The sequence below is a fragment of the Salvelinus fontinalis genome, chromosome 40 (assembly GCF_029448725.1).
Source record: "Salvelinus fontinalis isolate EN_2023a chromosome 40, ASM2944872v1, whole genome shotgun sequence".
Classification (NCBI taxonomy): domain Eukaryota; kingdom Metazoa; phylum Chordata; class Actinopteri; order Salmoniformes; family Salmonidae; genus Salvelinus; species Salvelinus fontinalis.
In genome coordinates this window covers 22789582-22815932 of record NC_074704.1, presented here as the reverse complement: position 1 = coordinate 22815932, position 26351 = coordinate 22789582, and the positions used below count along the sequence as shown (strand labels likewise).

Sequence of the window (26351 nt, the reverse complement as noted above, 5' to 3'; positions counted from 1 at the left end):
TCCATGGCTCTACCACCCACACACACACACACAGAAAAATGTCTCCATCTCACCCCCTGCGTGTTGTCCGGGCCAGTGTGATAGTTTAATCAAGGCTGAAGCGTATAGCCCATTAGATTGGGCTGGAGACATTGGCTGTGGAAAGAGAGGCAGAGTTCTCAAGGAAATCACAGGAGAATGGGTCGATAGTTATTCGGTAATGTTTTCCGAGAGCGGGTTTTCAGTAAATGTAAGAGCGAGAGACTATTGATGTTGAATGTATGCATGGAGCAGTACTCTCTGTGACTGAAACAAGAATTGGATTGAATATGTGAAGCCTGATGATAACACATTATACTTTCAAATATGTATTAAGCTGAATGCGGACACATTGAGAACTCTTTCTAAAATCGTTCTAAAGTCTTTCTAAAATCGCAATGTTAAGTTCATGAACCATAGGACTCAAATGAAAACTTGGAAGACAGCAATTGCAGAATTTGTATTAGTTTTAAGTGTATGTTTGAGACTAACTGCAGCTTGTCATCAGAGTTGTGGTTGCACAATGGAGAAAATGTCAATACATTTGCAAATATTGTCTCCCTTAAGGCCATGTAGCAAAGAGCGTGCATCAACCCACACACAATGATATTGGCTCTAAAAGGATGGAAGCAGCTAATGCCTCAAATCGCAGCTCAACTAATAACTTGACATTTCAATTCAAATCCACAGAGGAATTTTTCAATTCCTGCCAATAATAGGTGGACATTGTGCTGACCGCAAACTTGCTACCGAAGTGTCTACCTATGCCATTGTCCCTTACCTATTTCAACCTTCACAACAACAAGACTGTGGTTCCATAATAAGGTCCTTTTCAGATGGAAAGTCGGGATTGGAAATTAGAGAAATTAGAAGAGTTCTATTACGCAACGCTTCCTGGGAACCAATCAAATGAGAGAAATTAGAAATATTCTAGGAAGCAATGCTTTCTGGGAAACAATCAAATGAGAGAAATGAGAAAGGGTCTGGGACGCAATGCTTCCTCGGAACCAATGAAATGAGAGAAATTAGAAATATTCTAGGATGCAATGCTTCCTGGGAACCAATCAAATATTCTCAGACCTGCAAACAGGCGGACTTTAGAATGACCATCCCTCTTCTTAAGAGGGAATGACCCTCTTAAGAATGACCCTCTATGACTATGATCAATAAAATCATCATATGTTCTATGTTGGAGTGAAAATGCTATGCATTTGTAGTGTTGTCAAGTTGAACAGAGAGTTATATCCTCACTATGGCTTGGTTTGGCCTCTGTCTCTTCGCAGTACCAGTTGGGAGGACACACTGCTTGCGTCGCAAATGACACCCTATTCCCTACATAGTGGGCACTGGTCAAAAGTAGTGCACTATATAGGGAAAAGGGGGCCATTTGTGACTTAACCACTTTCAACCTGGACCAGCCAAGCCCGCTGCCTTGGCAACCATAGTGCACATATCACAGATGCAGAGATAACAAGTTCCAGGATTATATCCAAATGGATAGTGCCACATAGGAAAAGAAGCCCCCCAGGCCTTTAAAAACAAGGTACAAAAAATGCTGCAAATTCTATTTCTCTTTTTTAAGGTTTGAAGAAGGAAATTACTGCAAAGCAGAGCCTGTCACAGTGATTTAATATGAAAAAAATTAAAGAAGCCCTAAAAAATGTTTTTTTCCCCCCGAAATATATCCTTCCTCTGAGAGCCTGGAGTGTTTCAACAATAAAGCAGACTCTAAAAAACATAGCAACCACACAATGAGAATAACTCACACTAAGTCGAATGAATGCTGTTTGCACAAACAGTCTCAACACTATGCATGTAGGCCTATATCACATAATAGAAGATCTTTGACATGTGCTTTATACTTTTCGCTGCATATTCTTTTGATATGGCAGTCTGTATGCTGTCTGTGGCTGCTTAACACCATCATTTCCAAAGAAAATAATCTGCGTAGCAGACACAACAATAAGAACAGCCTCTTATCAATGCATTACACTGTACCATATCATCCCTACTAAAATGGGATTATAGGATTAAAAAGATTCAACTCGACCCTGTTCCTGTTCTAGATAAATCCGTTTTTTCTTCCATTAGATTATAACATTATCAAAACAAAAATCCAGGCAATTAAAGTCCAGATTACATTGTAATTTTGAGTCTGGTGCATTAGTCTTCACTCCATCATCTACCTAATAGACCTGTAATGCATTCAGACAGTAATCCCTGTGTTAATGTCCAAGGGCCAGGCTGCGCCTCCTATGGATTACATAACTCATTTCTCTTCATATCTCCATGTTAAAAGCATCCTGATCCTCCTAGTTGCAAAGTGGGCTAACAGTCCAACACACCTTTAGCGCTAGGATCCATGTTTCATGCGATGCTGCCAGCTGTATGACTGATTAGATGGATGCACTCATCTATCAAACCTGCATCATTTCATAAACTGATGGGAGATTAGAGAGTAACATCAAATGAGTGTATAATGGTTATACTTAAAAATTGTTCTTGACCATGTGACCTGGCCAGGAAAAAAAATTTACTCTGGGCCCTAGTTACACAGACATAAGCAACTCTTCGCAATCTGATCAGGGCAAAAAGTGAGGTTAGAACGGAGACTGTAAAATAAACAAGGGGAAAACAACCACAGTCTATAAAATTGTCTGACATTTACTCCCTAAACAGTGCAGCTGAAGTGTTTTGAGAATGGCATAAAAGCATTTGTTCAACAAAATGTCAGGAAAAATGTGTTAGTCCATTCTGATTGAAGAAGTGTAAAAGCTCATGTCGTATTCTCCAAAGTAAAGGTATAAGCGAAACAGAGAGAACACGATACAAAAGAGAGAAAATATGGACTAGAATTTGCTAACAGGTGTAAATGAAGAGTTTGATGTTAAACAGACATCAGCCCAAACAGCAACAACAATGACGTTCCTCCCCAAAGCCCCTCACTGTCACACAGAGCAGAGCGCTAGCAGGTAATTAATGGAGTTTGGGGAAGCAGCTTAGATTAGTGCCTGGTTTTTGCCACCGCTAATACTGGGGAATGTCACAGAGCAGGCTCCAGTACAGCGCTAGGCAAGGCAATGCTATGCTACTGTAGGCTATGCTATGCTATGCTAGCCAATGCTACTGTAGACAACACTATGATACTGTAGGCTACACTATGCTATGCTAGTCAACCAGAAAGCACCATCACTCCACCTCAGCCTCAATGTCAGCTACAGACTAGTAGAGCGAGGTTGGCTTTCTCTGACAAATATGTACTTTTAAGGCTAAAAATATTAGCTTAATTGGCTGGCAGCTTGTTGTCGTATAGGCTCACAGGCCAAAGTTTCAGATAACATGGAAGTGACATCGCTGTGACTTCTGGAAGCGGGGAAAGCATAATTGACTTCAATCTTCTAGGCTTGTTCGCTGAATATTATTCACCACAACGTTGCATTACCTACACAAACAGATTGCTAATAAATGCCCTTGTAGGCTATTTCCACATCTCCATATGCCCCATTTTCATGGAAATTATTTTCATTCCTGATGCCATTTCCCCATATTGAGATTCCATTTAGGACTGTTGAGTTTCATTCAGCTGCATTCGAGGCATGCAACATGTTGTAATGAGATTGTAAGCAATGTCTTGTTATTCATCCTTCAGATCGCACTGCCAGCAAAGCAGCTAAATTACAGTTCATAACTAGGTAGCTTGTGTGGTAAAAGGCTGAGGAAGTGAGCAACCTGGTCCAGTAGAAGTTACAGCTGTTCTCGTTAGCTCCTAATAAAGTGGTCATAGCGATCCTCGTTAGCTCCTAATACAGTGGTCATAGCTGCCCTCGTTAGCTCCTAATACAGTGGTCATAGCTGCCCTCGTTAGCTCCTAATACAGTGGTCATAGCTGCCCTCGTTAGCTCCTAACACAGTGGTCATAGCTGCCCTCGTTAGCTCCTAATACAGTGGTCATAGCGATCCTCGTTAGCTCCTAATACAGTGGTCATAGCGATCCTCGTTAGCTCCTAATACAGTAGTCATAGCTGCCCTCGTTAGCTCCTAATACAGTGGTCATAGCTGCCCTCGTTAGCTCCTAACACAGTGGTCATAGCTGCCCTCGCTAGCTCCTAACACAGTGGTCATAGCTGCCCTCGTTAGCTCCTAATACAGTGGTCATAGCTGCCCTTGTTAGCTCCTAATACAGTGGTTATAGCGATCCTCTTTAGTCCCTACAGTGGTTACAGCTAACCACTTTGTATTTTAAAAAGGTACACCATGCTCAGATGTACTTCTGTACGGAGCTTTCAAACTAAACCATACAATAGCTCAGAACAAGCCGTAGATCTAATCTGTCAAATGGAGCTAGAGTGATATGTTCGTGGACTTGATGAACAATGTGCTTAAAGGAACATTTCTGTTCCAGGAAATGATGGAAAAGGTGAAGCCTTTTAGAGAGGATTTAGATATTAATAGAGGATTTCGATATTAATCCTCAACTGGTCTCTTTTTGATATAGCATTCAGTCTTGAGTTAAAAAACAAACCCCAACCCCCCCCCAATTTTTTTTAAAATAATAATAAAAATAATTTAAAAAATTACATAAAATAAGGTCTCGGCCAACAAGAGCTCATAAAAAAAAACAAAAAAAAAAAACTTTGCCTTCTTTCAGTTTCACTTCAAATGTACTCTCCCCTACAACAAAAGCGACCACAGTGCTTTCCGATATTTCACAAACCAAGTATTTTTCCCAAGAAGCTTAGCCTAACACAGCTTCCCCATCATCGACTATGGGCCACCTGAGAACACTAGATACCACTCCAGATACATGAAACCGAGATGAGAGCAGTTCCTGGATCAGCTCAATAGAGGACCATTAATGAAAAGGTCGGTGGAAGTGACGACAGTGAGGCTCACGCAGTGCTACGATTGATAGATACTGATAATATGAGCTTAGGCCTCTGGTGAAACAGAACATTTACAACTGAGACCATGTCTATTGTCTTACCTTCTGATTATAATGTGGAAGATACAAGGTTGTGAATGATCAGTTATTTAGGACTACATTTTTGACAAATTAAATGACATGTAACGACAAGCCTGAGTTCAATTTAGATCTGAGTTCAAGGGTAAACTGGCTCAATTTGGCATCCCCCTCTCATAAAGGACCACACATCTGAGCGTACTCGAAACACACCATTTGGGGGGGGGGAGCATAACAGTAGACCAAGCATTAGAATCGCCTTCCTAATGTTGAAGTTTAACTGGCTCAATCTGTTCCAATTATAATCTCAAAAATGGTATGTACCCTATATCAGTCCACTGAATCCAAAACGGTCTTATCAGTGTACTCTGCCCTCCTTGGAGTAAGCTATACAGTGAGAGAGTGTGTAATTGTAACTGCTGAACGGTATTCAATATGTCAAAGAATTTGGGAAGGGGGCTTGTGGAACCTTACTTTGGCAAAATGTATTATTTTCACTGTCATCTGCCAGCACAAGGAACAAAGGGAGCCGGGAGCTCCCTCCCTCTGCACAAAATAAGGCACCTGCACAGCCACTGTACTACACTACGGTGCTGAAGAATGACAAGACAGGAACACAATAAAGAGGAAACCAGAGACTATTACGCACTACACCCAATGTAAACACAAGCAGACAAAAATTGACTGCTGTCATATCGACATTTATATATTTATTATAATGTCATTTTTGCTTTGTGATGACTTACACTATTTATCAAGGCCACTTGACACTTCTAATGATGTTTAGGCTACGGATGTTTTCATCATTTGACCACGCGCCTTGCTGACTATGGTTGGGGTATTTATTTGATCGGTATAAAAAGAAGCTGTTACCATGTTCAAACGCATATTGTTTCTGTTTCATAGTTGTAACGAAGGCACTCGACACATTTGATTGAACACTTGAAGTTGTGTTTTTACTTATAGCCTACAGTAGCATAAACTAATGAAAATGCTATCGTGTTATTTGAAATAAAATGTGTATTCTAATAGTGAAATGTATTAAATGACACTGCTAGAATGTTGCAGTCAGAATAACTGCTCATTAGGTTGAAGACGGGTCGCGGCCCAGCTGTTCTAGTGTTAAAATTCCTCTGCCATCATATCCCTGGACCCACAGGGGGCATTTTACCCCTCTCCAGTTTCCCCCTCTATACGTCATTACAGCTTCATAAAGTGGATGGTTAGAGTCCTATTAAAACAAGCTAAGCTTTAACTAGGGCCCGTATTTATGAAGCTTCTCAGTGTAAGAGTGCTGGCCTAGGATCAGGTCACCCCTCTTATTCATTATGATTTAAAAAGACAAAACTGGTCCAAGATCAGCACTCCTACTCTGAGACACTTTGCATAGATCCACTAGAAAACATTCTAGAAGAGCATCATTAGACGCTAAGCCCCGAGAGAGCCTGGTTAAGACTTACTAGGTCCGGGGACGACAGAGATCAATGATCATTGACGTAGCATGGAAGCTCCAGAAAGCTCTAGAAAATGGATGATGTTGCCAAGTTCATCTGGTCGGCGGAGGGTCGGCGTTAAATGGTGTAAAGGGAAATCCAGCTGATGGTCAAGTGCCCTGCGTGCAGATGTGGTACATTTTGCACGTGTCACTCCATGTTTTCATAGAGACTCACATTGAGTAGAGAGGGATTTTCTCATGGTATTGATCATGAGTAGAGCGCTAAACCCTCATAAGCTCACTTCTCAGGAGCATAACCACAAAGGGATTCGCCTTAATGTATGTAGTCCATATACTATAAAAAGCATTTGATTCACTTTATTTACAGTAAAAGCTGCTGTTAGAGCAGGCAGCTGAATAGCGGCATGATATGCTGTAAGCCGCCTTACCTACACCTCAATAATCTACTTAAAAGCTACAATATGTAACATTTTGGGCGACCCGACCAAATTCACATAGAAATGTGTGTAATAGACCTGTCATTTTCATTGAAAGCAAGTCTAAAAAGCGGCAGATCTGTTCCATGTAATCTATTTCTATGCTTTCTGTTCCTAAGTTTAGTTTTTGCATCTTTTACTTTCAGTTTTGTACATCCGCTTTAAACATCTGAAAACACAGTATTTTTGGTTATGCTTAAGATATTTCACAGCGGTTCAGATGGTACAATGATTGTCTGCACAATGACTGCTTGTTTTGTCACAAACTGAAATTAGGCAACCTATTCAAATTTTGTCTGCATATTGCATCTTTAAAGGAAGCCAGGTTATCTACAAATGTCACAACATTCAGACCCAAGGCAGAGCTAAGTGAGGTAAGGTTATGTGAATTATGGCTCAAGTGACAGTTGCAAATACAGTAGCTACAGCACCCATTTGTGCTTTCTATAGAAAGCCTATGGATCTAGAGGATAAGACGTGTTGACATTGGCAGGTTACAAGGAAGTGTCCATCTCTCTAGTTGCCACGAGTGGAGTGTCTCTGTTCTATTTACCCTAGAGTCATTTTGCTCCGCAAACACAACATTAATACAAGCCCAGACCATGTAAACATGAGTCAAATTGGATGACACCTTCAATGCATTTCTTTGTCTGACAACACAATACTGGTGAGCGATAAGCAAAAGAGCTATTGAAAAGACAGAAAGCATCTTGGTATCTGAAAGTAATTTCTAGGCTATAATCTAGCAGTTCAATACAACTTAATATAATAGTTTGACAACTTAAAGATGCACTATGCAGAAATCGCTACGCCATTTCCTGGTAGCTAAAATTCTAACAGTTCTCCTAATTTCAGTTCGTGACAAAACGAGCAAGTATAGCGTAGAGAATCATTGTGCCATCTAAACCGCTGTGAAATATATTATCCATAACCAAAAATATTGTATTTTAGGCTGCTTCTAGCTGGTGTACAAAACTTAAAGTAAAAGAAGTAAAAACGAAACGGGAAGCATAGAAATAGCTCACAGAAGATATCTACCGCTTCTTTGACTTGCTTTCAATGAGAATGACCGATCTATAACTCATATTTCTATGTGAATTTTGTCGGTTCACATAAAATACATGCAGCAGCTTTAAAAGTACAACTTAATAAATATTTGATTACGGCTTCTTAAATCTGGCTATATTTTAGCAATAAGACATGAGAACCTGTGGATTATCGTGAACAACACACGGTTTAGGTCTGCTATTAGGTCTGTTCTAAGACATGACGTGATGCGGAACCATAGCGAACAAGGACCCTGGCAAATCAAGACACATGACATACTCAACACTCCCATTCATCCTGTATGCTTATGCTTTCTCTCCCACTGGCGTGGCTGTGTGTTGTCAACCTGATTCTGTTATGACCAGCCTGCCAAGTCATAACTGTATGACAGAAGAAGGGTTAAGGTCCCCCGGCAAACGTACTCCAGAACCTAGCAGTCTCTTTCCTTTGGGATGAGAGCTGCACTGTGCAGATGCATCTTCTCAATGGACAAGGCAACAAGATCAAAGGACCTGGCTCCAAGGATTAGTGTGGGAAAGTTTCCGGCACTTTGCTAGTGGAAAAACATAGTCCAGCAAAGGGAGCTTTTCATCTGATGTATGACGTCATCTGGTGTAGGATGCCAGCGGTAACATTGTCAATATTATTCTTAGAGTAGGAGTATTGAGAGTACAAAGCATACTGTGGAGTAGACACTGGTGATAGTCCTAAGGGCCTTATGTCTGTATTCTCCTCCAGTCTCCCTTTTCTGTCACTTATTCCTCCTTTTCCCATCACTCGCTCTCTGAGAAGAAATGTATGTGAACAAGAACACCTGTTATATTTGATTTCAGGCAGACGACCAAGAGAAAAGTGATTCTGAACAACTAAAATGTTCTGCCTGTCTCGGCAAGGGTTGCCATCAAAGCTCTGGCTTTCTTTGTTTGATTGCTTGCCTAGTCACTTCAAAGCCCCATACTGCGAAACCGGCTTGGATCAATCATGTATCAGCAAGTAAACAGTAGGCTATTATCTCATGCCATACAGGTGTCCGTGGATGCATTTCCAACCCTGCTGGAATTCTCTGGCGAACAAGATTTGAATGAACGTGCACAGAGGTAGATAATGACGCTCTTAGTCCATTGGTTCATGATTATGTTCAATTGCACTTTATACAGAGATGTCTTGGGTGGTCTGAAAGCATATCCCCCTGAAATACAGTCTCTCATCAATACATCTGGCCATGTTTGGCACGCAAAACGGCTACATTTCACTGACACTCTAATATTAACGTACCCTGTTCACATATCAAAAAGCATTTCCCCTAGTGAGTAAATAATTCAACATGAACGGATGGGTTTCATTTCCATGCGGTACAGCTACATTGTCAAAAACAGAGGTTTTAACAGAAATCCAAAATGTCCGTTTGTCTTGTAAGGTCATTTCTGGTCAGTGTGGGTAGCTGGGTATCGCTCCAACTCTCTGGGGATCCCCCATCACAGCATGGTGCTGCCTGTCTGGTTTAGCTTAAAAGGCACACAGCGGTAGTACTGACACATTTGGGCTGTTTTGAAGGGATCGTCGCCCATGCAGGCTTTCCCCATGTCCGCCTGGCCACAAAGACAGACAGACACAGCAGCTCTGTTGGATCTAAAGCCATAATCCACCCACACAGCCCTGGAAATGGCCTGGATTAACCAGTGGCGATGGCAAGTCATTTACAAAGTAGAGACAATCCATGACACAGGCATCCTGGCTACTAATGCATTGGCCAAGTGACCCCGGCTTGGTTGTTGCCTGGCTCTCAGGCCATTCGGGTATGCTTATGGCCTATTTGACTTTAGTATGTACAAAAGAAATGACGTCACTGCCTCGCTTTCAAACCAAGGTATTATGTTATTAGAAAGTCCATATAGGTCTACAGCGTTTTAATAATGCCCGGCACTAAAGTGAGTTGATGAACAGATATAGTCCATATACAGCATTTTAATGCCTGTCACTAAAGTAAGTTGTGGTTGAGGGGTTTGATATGAGCCTAGATATCCAGCTGTTGTACTGTAATAGCTGTCAGGGTAACGGATGTAATGGAGGATCGCTCTGTTCTGTTCTTTCTGCTCAGCCCTAGGGGCAAGAGGTGCTGTTGTATCTGTGTGCATACGTGAGCTGGAAACGAGGGATTGTCTAGGTTGTGTGTGTCCTAAGGTGGATGGAGGATCTAGAGGCTGTACCAATGGAAGGTTTAGGAGGTTAAGCGGTTTTACTCCCGGGGCCAGCGCATTCACATCATCCCTTTAATCTGCCCGGTTACCCCTGCCATCAGAGTGGATTGGATGACTAACCCGATAGACAGAGAGACACACACACACACTACTAGCAGCCCTCTCTGTATTCTCTTTCACTATTGTGATGAGCAGCAGCTATATCTGAATCATCAGCTTGGGTATAACTCAAGGTCATGACCTCAGCTCTCAGAGTACATAAGAATGAGCCTGGCGCTAACCGAGGGCTTTATTGATCATTTCCCTTAGGATGCTGTGGAATGGAGATAATGAGGAGCGAGAGGGGGGGGGGGGGGGGGTTACATCTGCTCTACCCAAGGCAGAGTGCACTGTAGCGGCCAAGCTCTCTGGCACTCAGCCCAGGGGAGGAGAGCCCTATTGTGAAAGCACCAATCCACAGCCTCTGAGGCGATGCGCTGGCTGCAACCAAAGCCTATAGGCATAGCCCAGGGCAATGTGTTTGGTAATCCACAGCGCCAGCATAAATCACATAACCCTGGTTGGTTGACACAGTTGGCCTTTGCCTGTCGACTGGTGTCAGCAGTGGGTTTGTTTATGGCAAATTCTCCCTCTAACCCTGCCTCACTGACTGGTACTAACACTGTCCATTAAAGTTGATTTCAAGGGGACTTAGTGATAAAGCCACCACACGTCCCTAAGGAAGAGATGGTATTCACTATACAGTAGATAAGGCCTATTAAACCCAGGGGAAATATGGTGGGGAAAGAGTATATGGTCACTCGTCTTGGTCAAAACATTTGTAAACTCTATATTAACAAAGAGTCAGTAATAAAAATTGAAAAAAAGAACTGTACCTTGCAGAGGTACAGGCAGAATACAGGTTCAGGCTAAGTTAAGCATAGAGAGGCTGATAGATGAAACAGGACCAAATAGTTACATGAGGAGTTCTGTAGTCCCCCATAACAAACTACCTACCTACGCACGGAGGCCATAAAAGGTTTTTGGATACTAAGGAAAGGTTTCTCGGACACAGATTAGCCCCAGTCCTGGACTAAATAGCACTTTCGATGGAGAATCTCCATTGAGAATGTTTTAAATCCGGAACAAGACCTAAAAATCGGTCTCTCTGAAACTAGTCGTTACAGCAATAGAAAGTGAGACCTGCTCAAAAATGTACTGCTGAGAAAGAAACTTTAAAACAGGGGAAGGCAGATGGGTGTCCTCGGTACCTATGGGAGATGGGAGGACTAGAATACACACCTGCTGGACTGCGGGGGAAAGTAAGGACACAGGGTAGAGTTTACCTTTCCGTCCTCTGTCAACACAGGATGTGCACAAGGATTCCCTTAGCACTGTCTAAACAAGCCCGGAGCACAGGAGAGTGATCTGAGAGCGGGTTGAGAGGCCACTGTTCATCAAAAGGGAGGGAAGGTTCCAGGGAACCTCTAGGTCAATGTTTGGTTAGATTTTTTTTATTTATTTTACCTTTATTTAACTAGGCAAGTCAGTTAAGAACAAATTCTTATTTTCAATGACGGCCTAGGAACAGTGGGGTTAACTGCCTGTTCAGGGGCAGAACGACAGATTTGTACCTTGTCAGCTCGGGGATTTGAACTTTTTATTTATTTTTTTATTTTATTTTTATTTCACCTTTATTTAACCAGGTAGGCAAATTGAGAACACGTTCTCATTTACAATTCCGACCTGGCCAAGATAAAGCAAAGCAGTTCGACACATACAACAACACATAGTTACACATGGAGTAAAACAAACATACAGTCAATAATACAGTGAAAAATAAGTCTATATACAATATGAGCAAGTGAGGAGAGATAAGGGAGGTGAAGGCAAACAAAATATATATATAAATAAATAAAAATATAAAAAGGCCATGGTGGCGAAGTAAATACAATATAGCAAGTATAAAAAAGTAAAAAAAGTAGAGATAGAAATAATGGGGTGCAAAGGAGCAAAATAAATAAATAAATAAATAAATACAGTAGGTAAAGAGGTAGTTGTTTGGGATAAATTATAGATGGGCTATGTACAGGTGCAGTAATCTATGAGCTGCTCTGACAGCTGGTGCTTAAAGCTAGTGAGGGAGATAAGTGTTTCCAGTTTCAGAGATTTTTGTAGTTCGTTCCAGTCATTGGCAGCAGAGAACTGGAAGGAGAGGCGGCCAAAGGAAGAATTGGTTTTGGGGGTGACCAGAGAGATATACCTGCTGGAGCGCGTGCTACAGGTAGGTGCTGCTATGGTGACCAGCGAGCTGAGATAAGGGGGGACTTTACCTAGCAGGGTCTTGTAGATGACCTGGAGCCAGTGGGTTTGACGACGAGTATGAAGCGAGGGCCAGCCAACGAGAGTGTACAGGTCGCAGTGGTGGGTAGTATATGGGGCTTTGGTGACAAAACGGACGGCACTGTGATAGACTGCATCCAATTTATTGAGTAGGGTTTTGGAGGCTATTTTGTAAATGACATCACCGAAGTCGAGGATTGGTAGGATGGTCAGTTTTACAAGGGTATGTTTGACAGCATGAGTGAAGGATGCTTTGTTGCGGAATAGGAAGCCAATTCTAGATTTAACTTTGGATTGGAGATGTTTGATGTGAGTCTGGAAGGAGAGTTTACAGTCTAACCAGACACCTAGGTATTTGTAGTTGTCCACATATTCTAAGTCAGAGCCGTCCAGAGTAGTGATGTTGGACAGGCGGGCAGGTGCAGGCAGCGATCGGTTGAAGAGCATGCATTTAGTTTTACTTGTATTTAAGAGCAAATGGAGGCCACGGAAGGAGAGTTGTATGGCATTGAAGCTCGCCTGGAGGGTTGTTAACACAGTGTCAAAAGAAGGGCCAGAAGTATACAGAATAGTGTCGTCTGCGTAGAGATGGATCAGAGAGTCACCAGCAGCAAGAGCGACATCATTGATGTATACAGAGAAGAGAGTCGGTCCAAGAATTGAACCCTGTGGCACCCCCATAGAGACTGCCAGAGGCCCGGACAACTTGCAACCTTTCGGTTAGTCCAACGCTCTAACCACTAGGCTACCCTGCCGACCCAACATGGTTAAGCATGTCTGCAAACACAATGAAAGTGAACAGAGACACACAGTCTTGGTTTGTCTGTGGTACACTGTGTGACAATTATCCTGGTTATTGGTTGTATTAGGTCGTTTTGACTAGAGAGAACATGACTTTGAAACATTTGCTATATGTAAATATGCAGGACACCTCAATTTGTCTACATTTGTTCAGGTATTTCATAACATGTTGTGTCTGGACTGATCTAACCTAATTTGACTGTTTAAGTTCAAAAGAGAAAAAAACAACTATATTATGTGGCACCATTACACTGTCCATCCACACATATCTCATGGCACCATTACACTGTCCATCCACACATATCTCATGGCATCATTACACTGTCCATCCACACATATCTCATGGCACCATTACACTGTCCATCCACACATATCTCATGGCACCATTACACTGTCCATCCACACATATCTCATGGCACCATTACACTGTCCATCCACACATATCTCATGGCACCATTACACTGTCCATCCACACATATCTCATTCATGTTCCCTAGACATTCCTAGACATTGCTCTGCTCCTAGCACTCCCTTGGGAGATTGCTCCTCTCACACGAAGAAACCTATTATTCGTCCACTCTCACCAACCACAGACCATTGGAAGGCGTCGGGTAAACTCCACTACCACCTGTCAAAGGAGACCCAGTCAACCCTTCCATCAACCCTTCAAACCATCCATGAAGACACTATTCCCTGGGCTTCATTTCTCCAACCATAATGGAAGAGAAGGTAGTAGTAGAGAGAGAAACACTTAAAAGCCCATCTGAGGTAGGTCGTTTTGAAGCCAATGGTTTTATGGTTGGTTGAACATGGTTTCAATATTTGCTATCAATGTATGGACAAGCCTGCCAGGAGATTATGTAAGATCTAAAAGCAGGTGACTTCTCAATGGTAATTGCATTTTTAGAATCAATTGATATATGCTTAGGTACAGTATATGCTGTGCCTAGATGGGCTTAAACGTTCAATTGGGCCAATAACCATCAATATAATGCTTACGCTAACTCCTCCATTCAATATTAGCGGTAATACCTACATTCTTACTATTTGGATGAAAGACTGCTATCATGTTTTAAAATGGTACAGTTTATAGAGGCTGGGTGTGTAGCTATGCACACGTTTACAACGTGGCAACAGCAATTCCAATGTAATTGGGATATGAATACAGACGCCTGCGGGTTCACTTGTGGAATTGGATTCCGCAGAAACAGGATTGCTTGAGGGGAACAAGACTTGGCACAGATACCATCTCACATGGTGACAACTTGCACTTGGCTAAACATGAGGGCTTGTTCACCCCTCACCTTTACTTTGGTTGTATTTGCTCAACCTATAAATTGGAGAGGGCGAGTAACATGGTAGTGACACGACAGCACAGCTCAACTGTGACCGTGAGGTGAGGGTGTCGGTTTTCAAACCAGGGAAAAGACTTGTTGAGTGTTAACTAGTGGATATGATATCTCTGTTGGCTAAGGCTTCTGACATACCGGAACGATAGCAAGAGATCTTGAATTCTTAAATCAACAATGTTGCTTTAGGTGGTCTAAATAGAGCAGATATGAAATAATCCACGGGGGGGATTGGTAGCTAATGGTTTCAGAATGGAGACCAATATGACAAGCACATTTGAAATGTCTCGCAAGCAACGATTTAACAAATGTTGGAAACAAAGGTACGGTATGTCGAGTTCACAGTTGAACACCAACAAATGTATTGATACCAGACAGACATTTTCAAATTCCAGAAAATCAAATGTAACTTCATTTCAGGCACAGAAAGCCCAACAGGATAGGCTTATCACGTCTGTATAATGTCTGTACCTCGCCTCTGAGCAAAGTGCATCACACCTCTAAGACACACATACAAGTGGAGGAGTGTCTTTATCAAATCACAGTTACTAAGCCCGGGAACAGGCTCCACATAGACAAATACGTAGATAAAACGCGTGATGTACAACACACATCCGTACGTATGGACACATACAATTTACGATACACACATGCATGCAGGAACCCGAACACACCCACAAGTATACACACTAGGGTTGCAAAGGGTCGGAATCTTTCCAGTAAATTTCCAGAAATTGTCTATGGGAAGTGAAGCCCTGGAATTTTGCTTAACTCCATCAAAAGAGTTAGCTTATAACATTGAACCTTTTTTGTGGATATACATAAGGCAATTCTAGGTCTTGTGGTGTATTTTGGTTAAACTATCCCCAATTCAATGGAATTGCAATCCTCTGCATGCACAGTACATTCTTCCATCACATGTACAGCTGATTCTCAAGATCTTAAAACACTAATGAGATGCTATTGAGCCCACACTACTACACTGTCTGAGCCTAGGATTACATACTTTCTGGTAAGTTTTTAGTACAATACCAGGTGGGGTGAATATACACTGCTCAAAAAAATAAAGGGAACACTTAAACAACACAATGTAACTCCAAGTCAATCACACTTCTGTGAAATCAAACTGTCCACTTAGGAAGCAACACTGATTGACAATAAATTTCACATGCTGTTGTGCAAACGGAATAGACAAAAGGCGGAAATTATAGGCAATTAGCAAGACACCCCCAATAAAGGAGTGATTCTGCAGGTGGTGACCACAGACCACTTCTCAGTTCCTATGCTTCCTGGCTGATGTTTTGGTCACTTTTGAATGCTGGCGGTGCTCTCACTCTAGTGGTAGCATGAGACGGAGTCTACAACCCACACAAGTGGCTCAGGTAGTGCAGCTCATCCAGGATGGCACATCAATGCGAGCTGTGGCAAGAAGGTTTGCTGTGTCTGTCAGCATAGTGTCCAGAGCATGGAGGCGCTACCAGGAGGCAGGCCAGTACGTCAGGAGACGTGGAGGAGGCCGTAGGAGGGCAACAACCCAGCAGCAGGACCGCTACCTCCGCCTTTGTGCAAGGAGGAGCAGGAGGAGCACTGCCAGAGCCCTGCAAAATGACCTCCAGCAGGCCACAAATGTGCATTGCAGATGAGCTGAAGGCTGTCATCAATGACCTTGGACCACAGAAGGTATTAGCACTGGTGACAGACAATGCTGCAAACATGAAGGCTGCTTGGTCTAAAGTGGAGGAGTCCTACCCTCACATCACACCCATTGGCTGTGCTACTCATGCATTGAATCTGCTCCTCAAGGACATCATGGCACGGACAACAATGGATACACTACAAGAAAGCCAAGGAAATGGTTATCAAGTTATAGCAGCAATCTACCTCACCAAGCAAAGTGAGAAGAATAAGAGCACCACATTTAAGCTGTTCAGCAACACCCAGATGTAAGAGAAGAAATCCAAACTGCCCTGCCCACTTCACTGTTGCTCCAAGCAGAGGTAACTGCCGTTCTGAAATACATCAAAAGGTGTGAAGACTTACACGCCACAGCGTACAGTAAATGTTGGACTCCAAGTATGCTGGCAAGAGCATCCTGTCTGGTGCAGAGATCAACAAGGCCTATGGTGTCATCCCTACCGTGTCTCATCACCTTGGCCTGGAAGAGGGCAATATGGCAGTCGTGCCAACATTTCTCATCAGCCACCTGGTGGAAGGGATTTGTGGATCTGAGGCTCTTTCATCCTCCAAATCCCACCAACATCAGCCGCCTCAGAGCGCAACTGGTCCTTGTTTGGGAACACACACCAAAGCCCGCAACAGGCTGACCAATACAAGGGTTGAACAATTGGTGGCCATCCGGGCAACGAGCCATCCTCAACAAGGTTGGAAAGTGACAGTGAAGATGAGGCCTCAGTCTGATGTTCAAGAGGTGGACATTGAGGAGGTCCAGGGAGAAGACATGGAAGCCTGAGAGGAAGACATTAGTCTAGAAACTATCATTTTACAGATGTATGTTGAAAACGTTTTTGGGAGATGTGATGGATCATTGGGGATCATTCAATATTCCATTTATTTTGTTGATCAGTGAAATCATCCCATGTGAAGAGTCAACTCATTTAATTAAAGTTCAATTTGTAATTAAATTATATGGACGGATTTAATCATTTGCAATTATGTCTACTTATGATAATGTAAAAGGTTTATGTTTCCGTCTCCATATGATATGGTAAATATATCCAATGCAAAAAAACATCTACATTTAAATGGTATTAATATTAATTTGCATATATTTCCATTAATTCCCATATAGTCCCGTTAATTCCCATATATTCCCACGGAAAGTTCATCTCTGAATATTCCCGCAAAATGTGCAACCCTAATACACATGCACACACTCTTTCTCTCTCTCACGCTCACTCCACAACAATAAAAGCAGTCGTATTCCAGACAAGGGGCTTCTGAAACCCCAAGAGATCAAAAAGCCTTCTCTGGAGAGTGTTTATCCTCGTACTCCAGCAAATGGATGTATTTTGCTGCCATTTAACAGCAGCTCTCAGCAGACATCCTTTCAGAACAGATCACATTCAACCAACGGCTCAATGATCGCAGGTTAACATCATCCTGGCTGGCTGAAGCAGCAGCACTTACCATGAGGCAGGGACTCTCAGCACTGGCTGGCAAGATCACCACTTTCCACATTACACTACCATTCATGTTCAGAGGATGGCATATATCCGAGGGGTACACCACGCGCATATCAACATACTTAACTGGCATTCAACCGGTAACGTTGTTAATGAAGTGTTTGCTCCTTAGGAAAATGTCCTGCTTTGCTTACATTCTTATCTTCCAGAGAGTGAGGGTTTTCCTCAGGTATTACATCAGTTCATTGGAAGTGCATCCCATGCAGGAAATGCCTACAAATAATAAGAAAAAGTCTGATTCCAAGAAAATAATAACTTTTCCAGCAAACCAACATTTCTCTGTCTGGCTGCCAAGCTAATTGTCAGCTTTAGAAATGTTAGACAGATCAAGACAGCAGATAACGTCCTGTAATGATCGATTTCCTTTTTGATGTCTCCAGAGGAGTTACTGTCGTTTCTCTTTTCTGCATGAGAACGGTCTTGGGATATCGACCACATTAAATAGTCATTTATCGGGAACACTTTCATCCATAGTGGCTTACAACCGGATTTACAATCAAGGACTTACAACAACAATCTCTAAGCACCACAATTGTACACTATTAAACTATATTTAAAATCGTCAGGTCAGGCCACAATGCTTTTAGAACATAAAATAAACATCTGGCTAGTGAAGACTTGGCTCGAGTTAGTGAAAATAATGCTGCCCTAAATGTCCACGGCAACACATTACCCTTTAAAAAGAATTGCCGTCTAAAACTAGAAAACTGAATCTGAATACAGAAATATACACCAAGTGTACAAAACATTAGGAACACCTGCTCTTTCCATGACATCGACTAACCAAGTGAATACAAGTGAAAGCTATGATCCATTATTGATGTCACTTGTTAAATCCACTTCAATTAGCGTAGATGAAGGGGAGGAGACGGGTAAAGAAAGATTTTAAAGCCTTGAGACAATTGGAGACATGGATTGTGTATGTGCGCCTTCAGACGGGGGAATGAGTAAGACAAAAGATTTAAGTGCCTTTGAACAGACGGGAATCGGTAAGCAAGAAGTTTGAGATTATTGATGGTACATGGAAGAGACACATACCCACTCTGACTAAGGAGACTTGGCAAACTACAGGCAAATGCCATTAACCCCTCTGACCTAGCCTGGTTAAAGCGCAAGCAGATTCAGCTGCCAGGCTACAGTACAGCATTCTAAGTCCCAAATGGCCTCCTATTCCCTATGTAGTGCACTACTTTTGACAGGGGCCCATAGGGCTTTGGTTTTGTAGAGAAAATCTCATATTTCTGTTTCCTTTACAAGGCCTATTTGAACTCTGGCATCCGTGAGATTGCCGTGTGTGATTTGATTTCATGTCAGTCCAGTTAGTCAGCTGGGAATAATGTATGCTAATTAATTTCTCCATTTAACGTTTAGCAAATAGTCCTCAAAACAACTAGGTCCGTCTTTCCAAGAGCTGAGGAGAGCATACATAGTAAATGTTCTCACTTTGATATCATAAATAACCATTTTCTATTTTTTTTTAAATCACAGACAACCAATTCTTCACACAGACAACCACTAAATGTCAAGATATTCCCTAGTATGAGCTGCATAAATCCAATTAAGATGATTTAAGTCTCAAAGTGCATTTGAAGAAACTCCTGAGACTCTAACAAAAACACCCGGAGACTAAAGAGTGTTCAAAGTCTCCAAGTTGCGAGTCATTGGCTTATTAAACATGTATAAATAACTTCTTTTTTTTAAAGAACTGCTTCAAATGACTTGAAATGGTAATGAGATTGGAAAAGGGAAGGAAACAGAAAACAGTCACGTCAATCCATGCCATTTCTTTGAGTGATTAGACCTTCTGAGTGCTTCGTCACAGATACTTTAACCATTCTTTTCTGTTATTTACGACTTCATATTCCAGTGTGTATGTGTGTGTGTGTGTGTGTGTGTGTGTGTGTGTGTGTGTGTGTGTGTGTGTGTGTGTGTGTGTGTGTGTGTGTGTGTGTGTGTATATGTGTGTAAGGAAGACATCATACTCAAACAGTAACTCCAATAAGAATTGCAACATTCTTTTGTCAATGCAAGCGCAAACTTGAATGTTGTGAAAATTCTGTGCCACTTCTGCCGTGTGTTTACTGGGAACACTGAGGCTGTACCTGCTTTAACTGACTGTTCACAGCAGCCGAGTAAGCTACTGTGGCTATTTGATCATCGTGCAGGCCTACCAGTGGCCTATCCTCAAAAACAATGGAGAAAAATGCATCCCATAACATTTTAACATAGAAATAGCTGTTCTAAGCCTACAGTAGCAGCCGGTGTGTGGTGTTCAATGAAGGCCTACATTCCATGAGACTTTAGAAAAAAAACCTGTTTATCCACTTGTTCTTCAGACAAGGTGGTGATTGAAAATGTTGTTTTTTGATGCGATAAACGACTTGACAAAATAAAATGCATTATTATTCCCATACCATTATTACAAAGAATCAGACCAATTATGCTACGTTCTGCCTATTGGCTACTTAGCTAATTCAAGGCCCTCTCAAATTATAACACTGCCCCTTTAAGAAGAAAAGCCTGCTGCAGTCTGATGGGAGCTGCCTGTGCAGTTTAGAGCGAACATTGCCTACCGTATATCTCAAACTCTTTGAAAGGTAAGTAACTCCAATACAAATTGCAACATTCTTTAGTCTATGCAAGTCAAATTGACTGGTCCTCTTGAATTAATGCAGTACAAAAACACACGAGTATACACTGAATGGTGGACTGGAGCTGAGTGACTGGACATCATTCATTACCTTGACACTGGAATCCTTGCTTTCCAAATCCCCTGTGAAAAGAGACGAAAGTGAGTAATGAAATAACAAGTAGCATGAAACAGACAGATAAACATGTTAGTAATATCAAGCAGAAACAGCAGTAGTCTCCATGACTCGGAGTCAAAAAAAGCAAGTAGCCTAAACTGTTTAAGGTGTTTCCCAAGAATCATTACTTAGGATTTTAGCGGCCATAGGTCGTAACTGTCAAATTATGTTCACTCACTCAAGATGACATATCTCTGTAGCTATCAATATAGTTAAGCAAACACACCACCTTGAAAAGAGGGAGGTTGTCAACATGGGTGCGTCTTCAACCACCCAACAGCCTGAATAGTTACCACTTGTTACTTGTGTTTCAGGTTTAAGTGCCTATATAGTTCGTTGGCAGCAAGTTATTTCAAAATATTTATCAAAAAACATGAGGACTAGGAGAAATCCAACTTTTACCATTTGTAACAAACATCAAAGTAGGCGCGCTGTCACAATCAATGTACACAGTGAATCTAGCCCACCGTAGGCAGAACGGATTCATTTACTTTGGACTTGCATTGAGGCACATTACAGTCAAATGTTAGGCTTTAAGAAGTCCAGCTGTGGCGTGGTAGACCAAACATTCCAGTAAGGAAAGTATACGTAACGGTGCAGCACAGTTAGCTGTGTAGGGAAAGTGACAACCGAATAGCTGGTTGAGAAGACAGCGGAGTTCCTAAACGTTCAACAGGCAAAGGCCGTGTGGAGAGGAAAAGCGCTTACCAGATAAAGTCGGTGCAGTGGCTACAAAAAGTCGGCTGCTTGAAGAACCTCGCAGTGAATTTGTGGTCCTTCACTTCATGGACGTTCTTCTGCCTCAAAGCTCCTTTACGAGCGAACCCTTTCGCGAAGTCCCCGGTCCCCTCGTTGAATTGCGTGACATCAGCCATAGTCAAAAAAGCAACGTTATTCCTCTCTATCCAATGTATATATACCTATTCAATCAAATGCACTGTATTTTGCCACTGAGCGGGAGAGTCGGTCACACTGTACTATCTATGAGCTTTCCCAAGCTGTCGCTACAACCACTTTTACTGGCGGCTCCACACTGAGCGCTTTGCTTCCTTCTTTCACTTGAGCTGACGTCAACACAATTAATCGCCTGGAGGGAGTGCTCCTACTGGCTGTTGGAATTTGGAAGATTGGAGCGTCATCCAGTGGTGTAAAAGATACTGGCACATTTTGGGGTTAAAACTATTTATTTGAAGAGAAACGACATATCAGTCATATCATAGTCCGTGGTTGACTTGGCTAAAATGTATTTCTTATGGAGTTCCTGCACCTAAATTCAAACAGAACCGGCACCCAAAATGAGTACCTATTTCGCCTAAGTCAAGCACTGATCATAGTCATCACATTTTTATCCATTATCAATGTGTTATGTATGGCTTATTAATTTGATCTGAAGTCTTTAGGGACGGTTCAACATTTACTGTGGGGGGAGGGATCATATTTTCACATGACCCTCCCCTATTATTTAAGATCACAAATGACAACAACAGTACTGCCCTACAAAGGCAACACGGTTGTTTTTACTGCAAAATCTGACTGAAGTCTTTTTCTGTTTAGACAGACAGCAATTTCTGATACACCATGACATATTCTGATCAACTGGCTTAGTTTCCTGACAGAAGAACAAATACCACATGAATCCGATAATACCTGGCCATTACAACAGATCAAATATTTTTAATATAAATTCGTGGTTACTGTGTTTTGCCAATGTAGGGCAGTGTAGCGATCCTGTGTTTATATACGTGGATATTGACTTTGACCTTCAGCATGCTTTTGTGGCCCAGTCGACGACATGCAGTCGTACGGCCAGAAGGTTGAGGGTTCGCCGACCACCACAGACGAGCCCACTCTCTCTTCCTATTTCATTAGGCCTACACTACGATCAGAGTCAACTGAAGACAATGATCAGCTAGCGGGAAATCAGATGTTCAACATTTTGATGCCATATTTATATAATTATATAATATATATGCAATGGATATTCCAGTAACAGGTTTCTGTGCCAATGCACCACATAACCAATAAACAAAGCATACCGACGTGAGGCGCTTCAGTATCATGGTTCGCGTTTTCAACACCACAACAAATAGGCCATGTCAATCCCGAAAAACAGAAACTACATCCCTCCCTATCTCGTAGACTTACCCAGTATAGAAGAGTTGGCTTGACAATCTCTGAATGTCATTCAACTTTTTTGTGTGTTTTGTAACGGATGTTTCTTTCCGTTCATCAAATAGCCACTGCACAGTTTGGATTGATTGATTGTTGTTTTTTTTTGTCAGTTAAAAAGGTATTTCCACTGTGGTCCCTATTTATTTTTTTTACACATACACTACCGGTCAAAAGGTTTAAAAGACCTACTCATTCAAGGGTTTTTGTTTATTTTTACTATTTTCTACATTGTAGAATAATAGTGAAGACATCAAAGCTATGAAATAACACATGGAATCATGTGGTAACCAAAAAAAGTGTTAAACAAATCAAATTTATATTTATATTTGAGATTCTTCAAATAGCCACCCTTTGCCTTGATGACAGCTTTGCACACTCTTGGCATTCTCCCAACCAGCTTCACCTGGAATGCTTTCCCAACAGCCTTGAAGGAGTTCCCACATATGCTGAGCACTTGTTGGCCGCTTTTCTTTCATTCTGCGGTCTGACTCATTCCAAACCATCTCAGTTTGGTTGAGGTCTGGGGATTATGGAGGCCAGGACATCTGATGCAGCACTCCATCACTCTCCTCCTTGGTAAAATAGCCCTTACACAGCCTGGAGGTGTGTTGGGTCATTGTCCTGTTGAAAAACAAATGATAGTCCCACTAAGCGCAAACCAGATGGGATGGCGTATCGCTGCAGAATGCTGTGGTAGCCATGCTGGTTAAGTGAACCTTGAATTCTGAACCTTGAATGTGAACCTTGAATTGCTTTATGGTGGGAAATACACATGCAGAGATCATCCGTTCTCCCACACCGCGTCTCTCACAAAGACATGGCGGTTGGAACCAAAAATCTACAATTTGGACTCCAGACCAAAGGACAAATTTCCACTGGTCTAATGTCCATTGCTTATGTTTCTTGGCCCAAGCATGTCTCTTCTTCTTATTGGTGTCCTGTAGTAGTGTTTTTTTGCAGCAGCAATTTGACCATGAAGGCCTGATTCACACAGTCTCCTCTGAACAGTTGATGTTGAGATGTGACTTACTTGAACTCTGTGAAGCATTTATTTGGGCTGCAATTTCTGAGACTGGTAACTCTCATTAACTTATCCTGTGCAGCAGAGGTAACTCTGGGTCTTCCATTCCTGTGGCGGTCCTCATGAGAACCAGTTTCATCATAGTGCTTGATGGTTTTTGCAACTGTACTTGAAGAAACTTTCAAAGTTCTTGAAATGTTCTGTATTGACTGACCTTCATGTCTTAAAGTAATGATAGACTGTTGTTTCTCTTTGCTTATTTGAGCTGTTCTTGCCATAATATGGACTTGGTCTTTTACCAAATAGGGCTATCTTCTGTATACCCCCCTACCTTGCCACAACACAACTGATTGGCTCAAACGCATTAAGAAGGAAAGAAATTCCACAAATTAACTTTAAACAAGGCACACCTGTTAATTGAAATGCATTCCAGGTGACTACCTCATGAAGCAGGTTGATAGAATGCCAAGCGTGTGCAAAGCTGTCATCAAGGCAAAGGGTAAAAGTTAAATGAGATATATTTAGGTTGTATTGAAGGGTCAGATTCTAGGTGCGTGAGGAATAGCCGCTCTGATTGGATAGGAATGCGTGTTAAACTTTGGCGATTTACTGGGCCGGCCGGGAGCATATGTGGCCAAATTATTATAGGACGATTTAGGAGAATGTTGATCTGCAACAGACCCATTATCAGAAATAAAAAAATCTGCCAGATTGGCCTGCTACTGTTCCTCTTTAGACCAGTATAAACTATCGAGAGTATACCCACAACAGATCTGCATGAAATAAAACATTCAAATCACAGGGCTTTTGCGTTTTTATTCAAATTACAGTTTCACTGCAGCCTATTGTGGAACCTTGTGATCACTTTAAAGCAATGAAGCAATTATTGATTGCGTTGTAGTGTCTATGTAGGATAATTGTATTGTCCTGAAACAAGATCAATAAGGGTGTCACGCCCCGATCTGTTTCACCTGTTTTTGTGATTGTCTCCACGCACCTCCCGGTGTCACCCGTTTACCCCATCAGTCCCTGGGTATTTATTCCGGTGTTCCCTGTTTATCTGTGGACAATTCGCCTTGTCAAGTCAACCAGCGTGGTTTTCCGTGCGCATGCTATTTCCGTTTCGCGCTTTTGCTAGTCCTTTCGGTTTTGACCCTTTCCTGCCTTGACTCTAAACCTGCCTGCGTGACCATACTGCCTGCCATGACCTTGTTTATGATCTTTTGCCTGTCCACGACCATTCTCTTGCCTGCCCCTTGGATAATAAATATCAGAGACTTGAACCATCTGCCTCCTGCATCTGGGTCTCACCCATGTGCCTTATAAAGGGAGCTTTTTGAGCTGCGTGTCTCTACTGTTCTTTCATGCTACAATGATGCCTCTCCGCTGCCTATGGCTGTTCCTTTTTGTTCTTGTTGATTCATATTATAAATCGATGCAGCTTTGAATGCGTTTATGTGTGGTATGATAGCTATTGCAGATCTGGACAAACGATCCAACTACCACTGTTGTCACTATGAATGGTGGATATAGGGCAGGAAAAATAATTAGTCCCGCACCATAATCTCAATTTGTAGCTGAGCAACCACTGTAGACTGGTCGAGTATATTGACCTGTGGTAGACTAAAGGTTAGCACGTGGAAAAGCGTAGTGCATACGGGAAGTACCAAAACACCCTAAAATATATATATATATATATATATATATATATATATATATATATATATATATAAGGAGAAGGCATGCAAGCAGATGAGGAAATTTGGCTAGGATGGAAGAAATTACATAGTAAAACCTGCAGAAGAGCAAATGGAAAAAAATGGACTACCCTCCCCTGTGTCCAATTACTCCCCCCCCCCCCCCCCCCCCCAGTACATGTCCTACTACAGTTGTCTGTGACCTCAGTGCTTTTCTATCCCAATTCCTAAAAAGTATTATGTCCCACTGTTGTCCTCATATTTATGAATAGGTTATAGGCCTAAGCCGATCACATATTTGTCACTGTGTAACATAGTTAGCCCTGTAGCAGTCGTAAGGACAGGACTTCAGCAGAAGGCAAGACGGGGTTAGTGCTCAAAGTGTTGATGTAAATGGTTGTCTTGGTGATCCGAAGGTGCCATTTATATTGCTAAATATCAAGCTAATACATTAGGAGTAGATTAACAGTATGCACATTGGGCAATAGCCAAAATAAATACCATCTGAATCAGGCTTAACCTGTCCTATCTGAACGACACAGGTAGGGCAAGACTGTATAGCCTCCCCTTTAGAAACCACATCAAATTCAAATTACAGTTATTAAATTGTTTAGCATTAGAATTACATGAATGAAACCTGCATTTCATACAGCTGATACACGATTCTGAGTGGTTGTAGTGTGGGTGTATGTGTCTGTGTAGTAAACTGAGTGAAAGTTATCCTTCAACTCAGAGTAAATATGCATGTGCTTTGAACTTTGGGTTCAATCAATGGAAGCCTATTTCAGACGATCTCATTGGATCAGACTTTCAGGGTTTTTGAC

General features: G+C 41.9%; 1 protein-coding gene across 2 annotated transcripts in view; it reads right to left on the bottom strand.

Moving 5' to 3' along the window:
* The window catches only part of LOC129839135 (protein kinase C alpha type), a 239135-nt gene extending 217415 nt beyond the window's left edge, over positions 1–21720 (bottom strand). Inside the window, exons 1-2 of one of the 2 annotated variants that reach the window (XM_055906412.1) lie at positions 21346–21720; positions 20572–20603 (exon numbers count right to left, since the gene is read on the bottom strand). In XM_055906412.1, coding sequence (XP_055762387.1) covers positions 20572–20603; positions 21346–21512 — 199 coding nt within the window. In that variant the 5' untranslated portion in view covers positions 21513–21720. The remainder of the gene's footprint in view (positions 1–20571; positions 20604–21345) is intronic. The other variant, XM_055906413.1, reaches the window with a different exon arrangement.
* Between the last annotated feature and the right edge of the window lie 4631 nt (positions 21721–26351).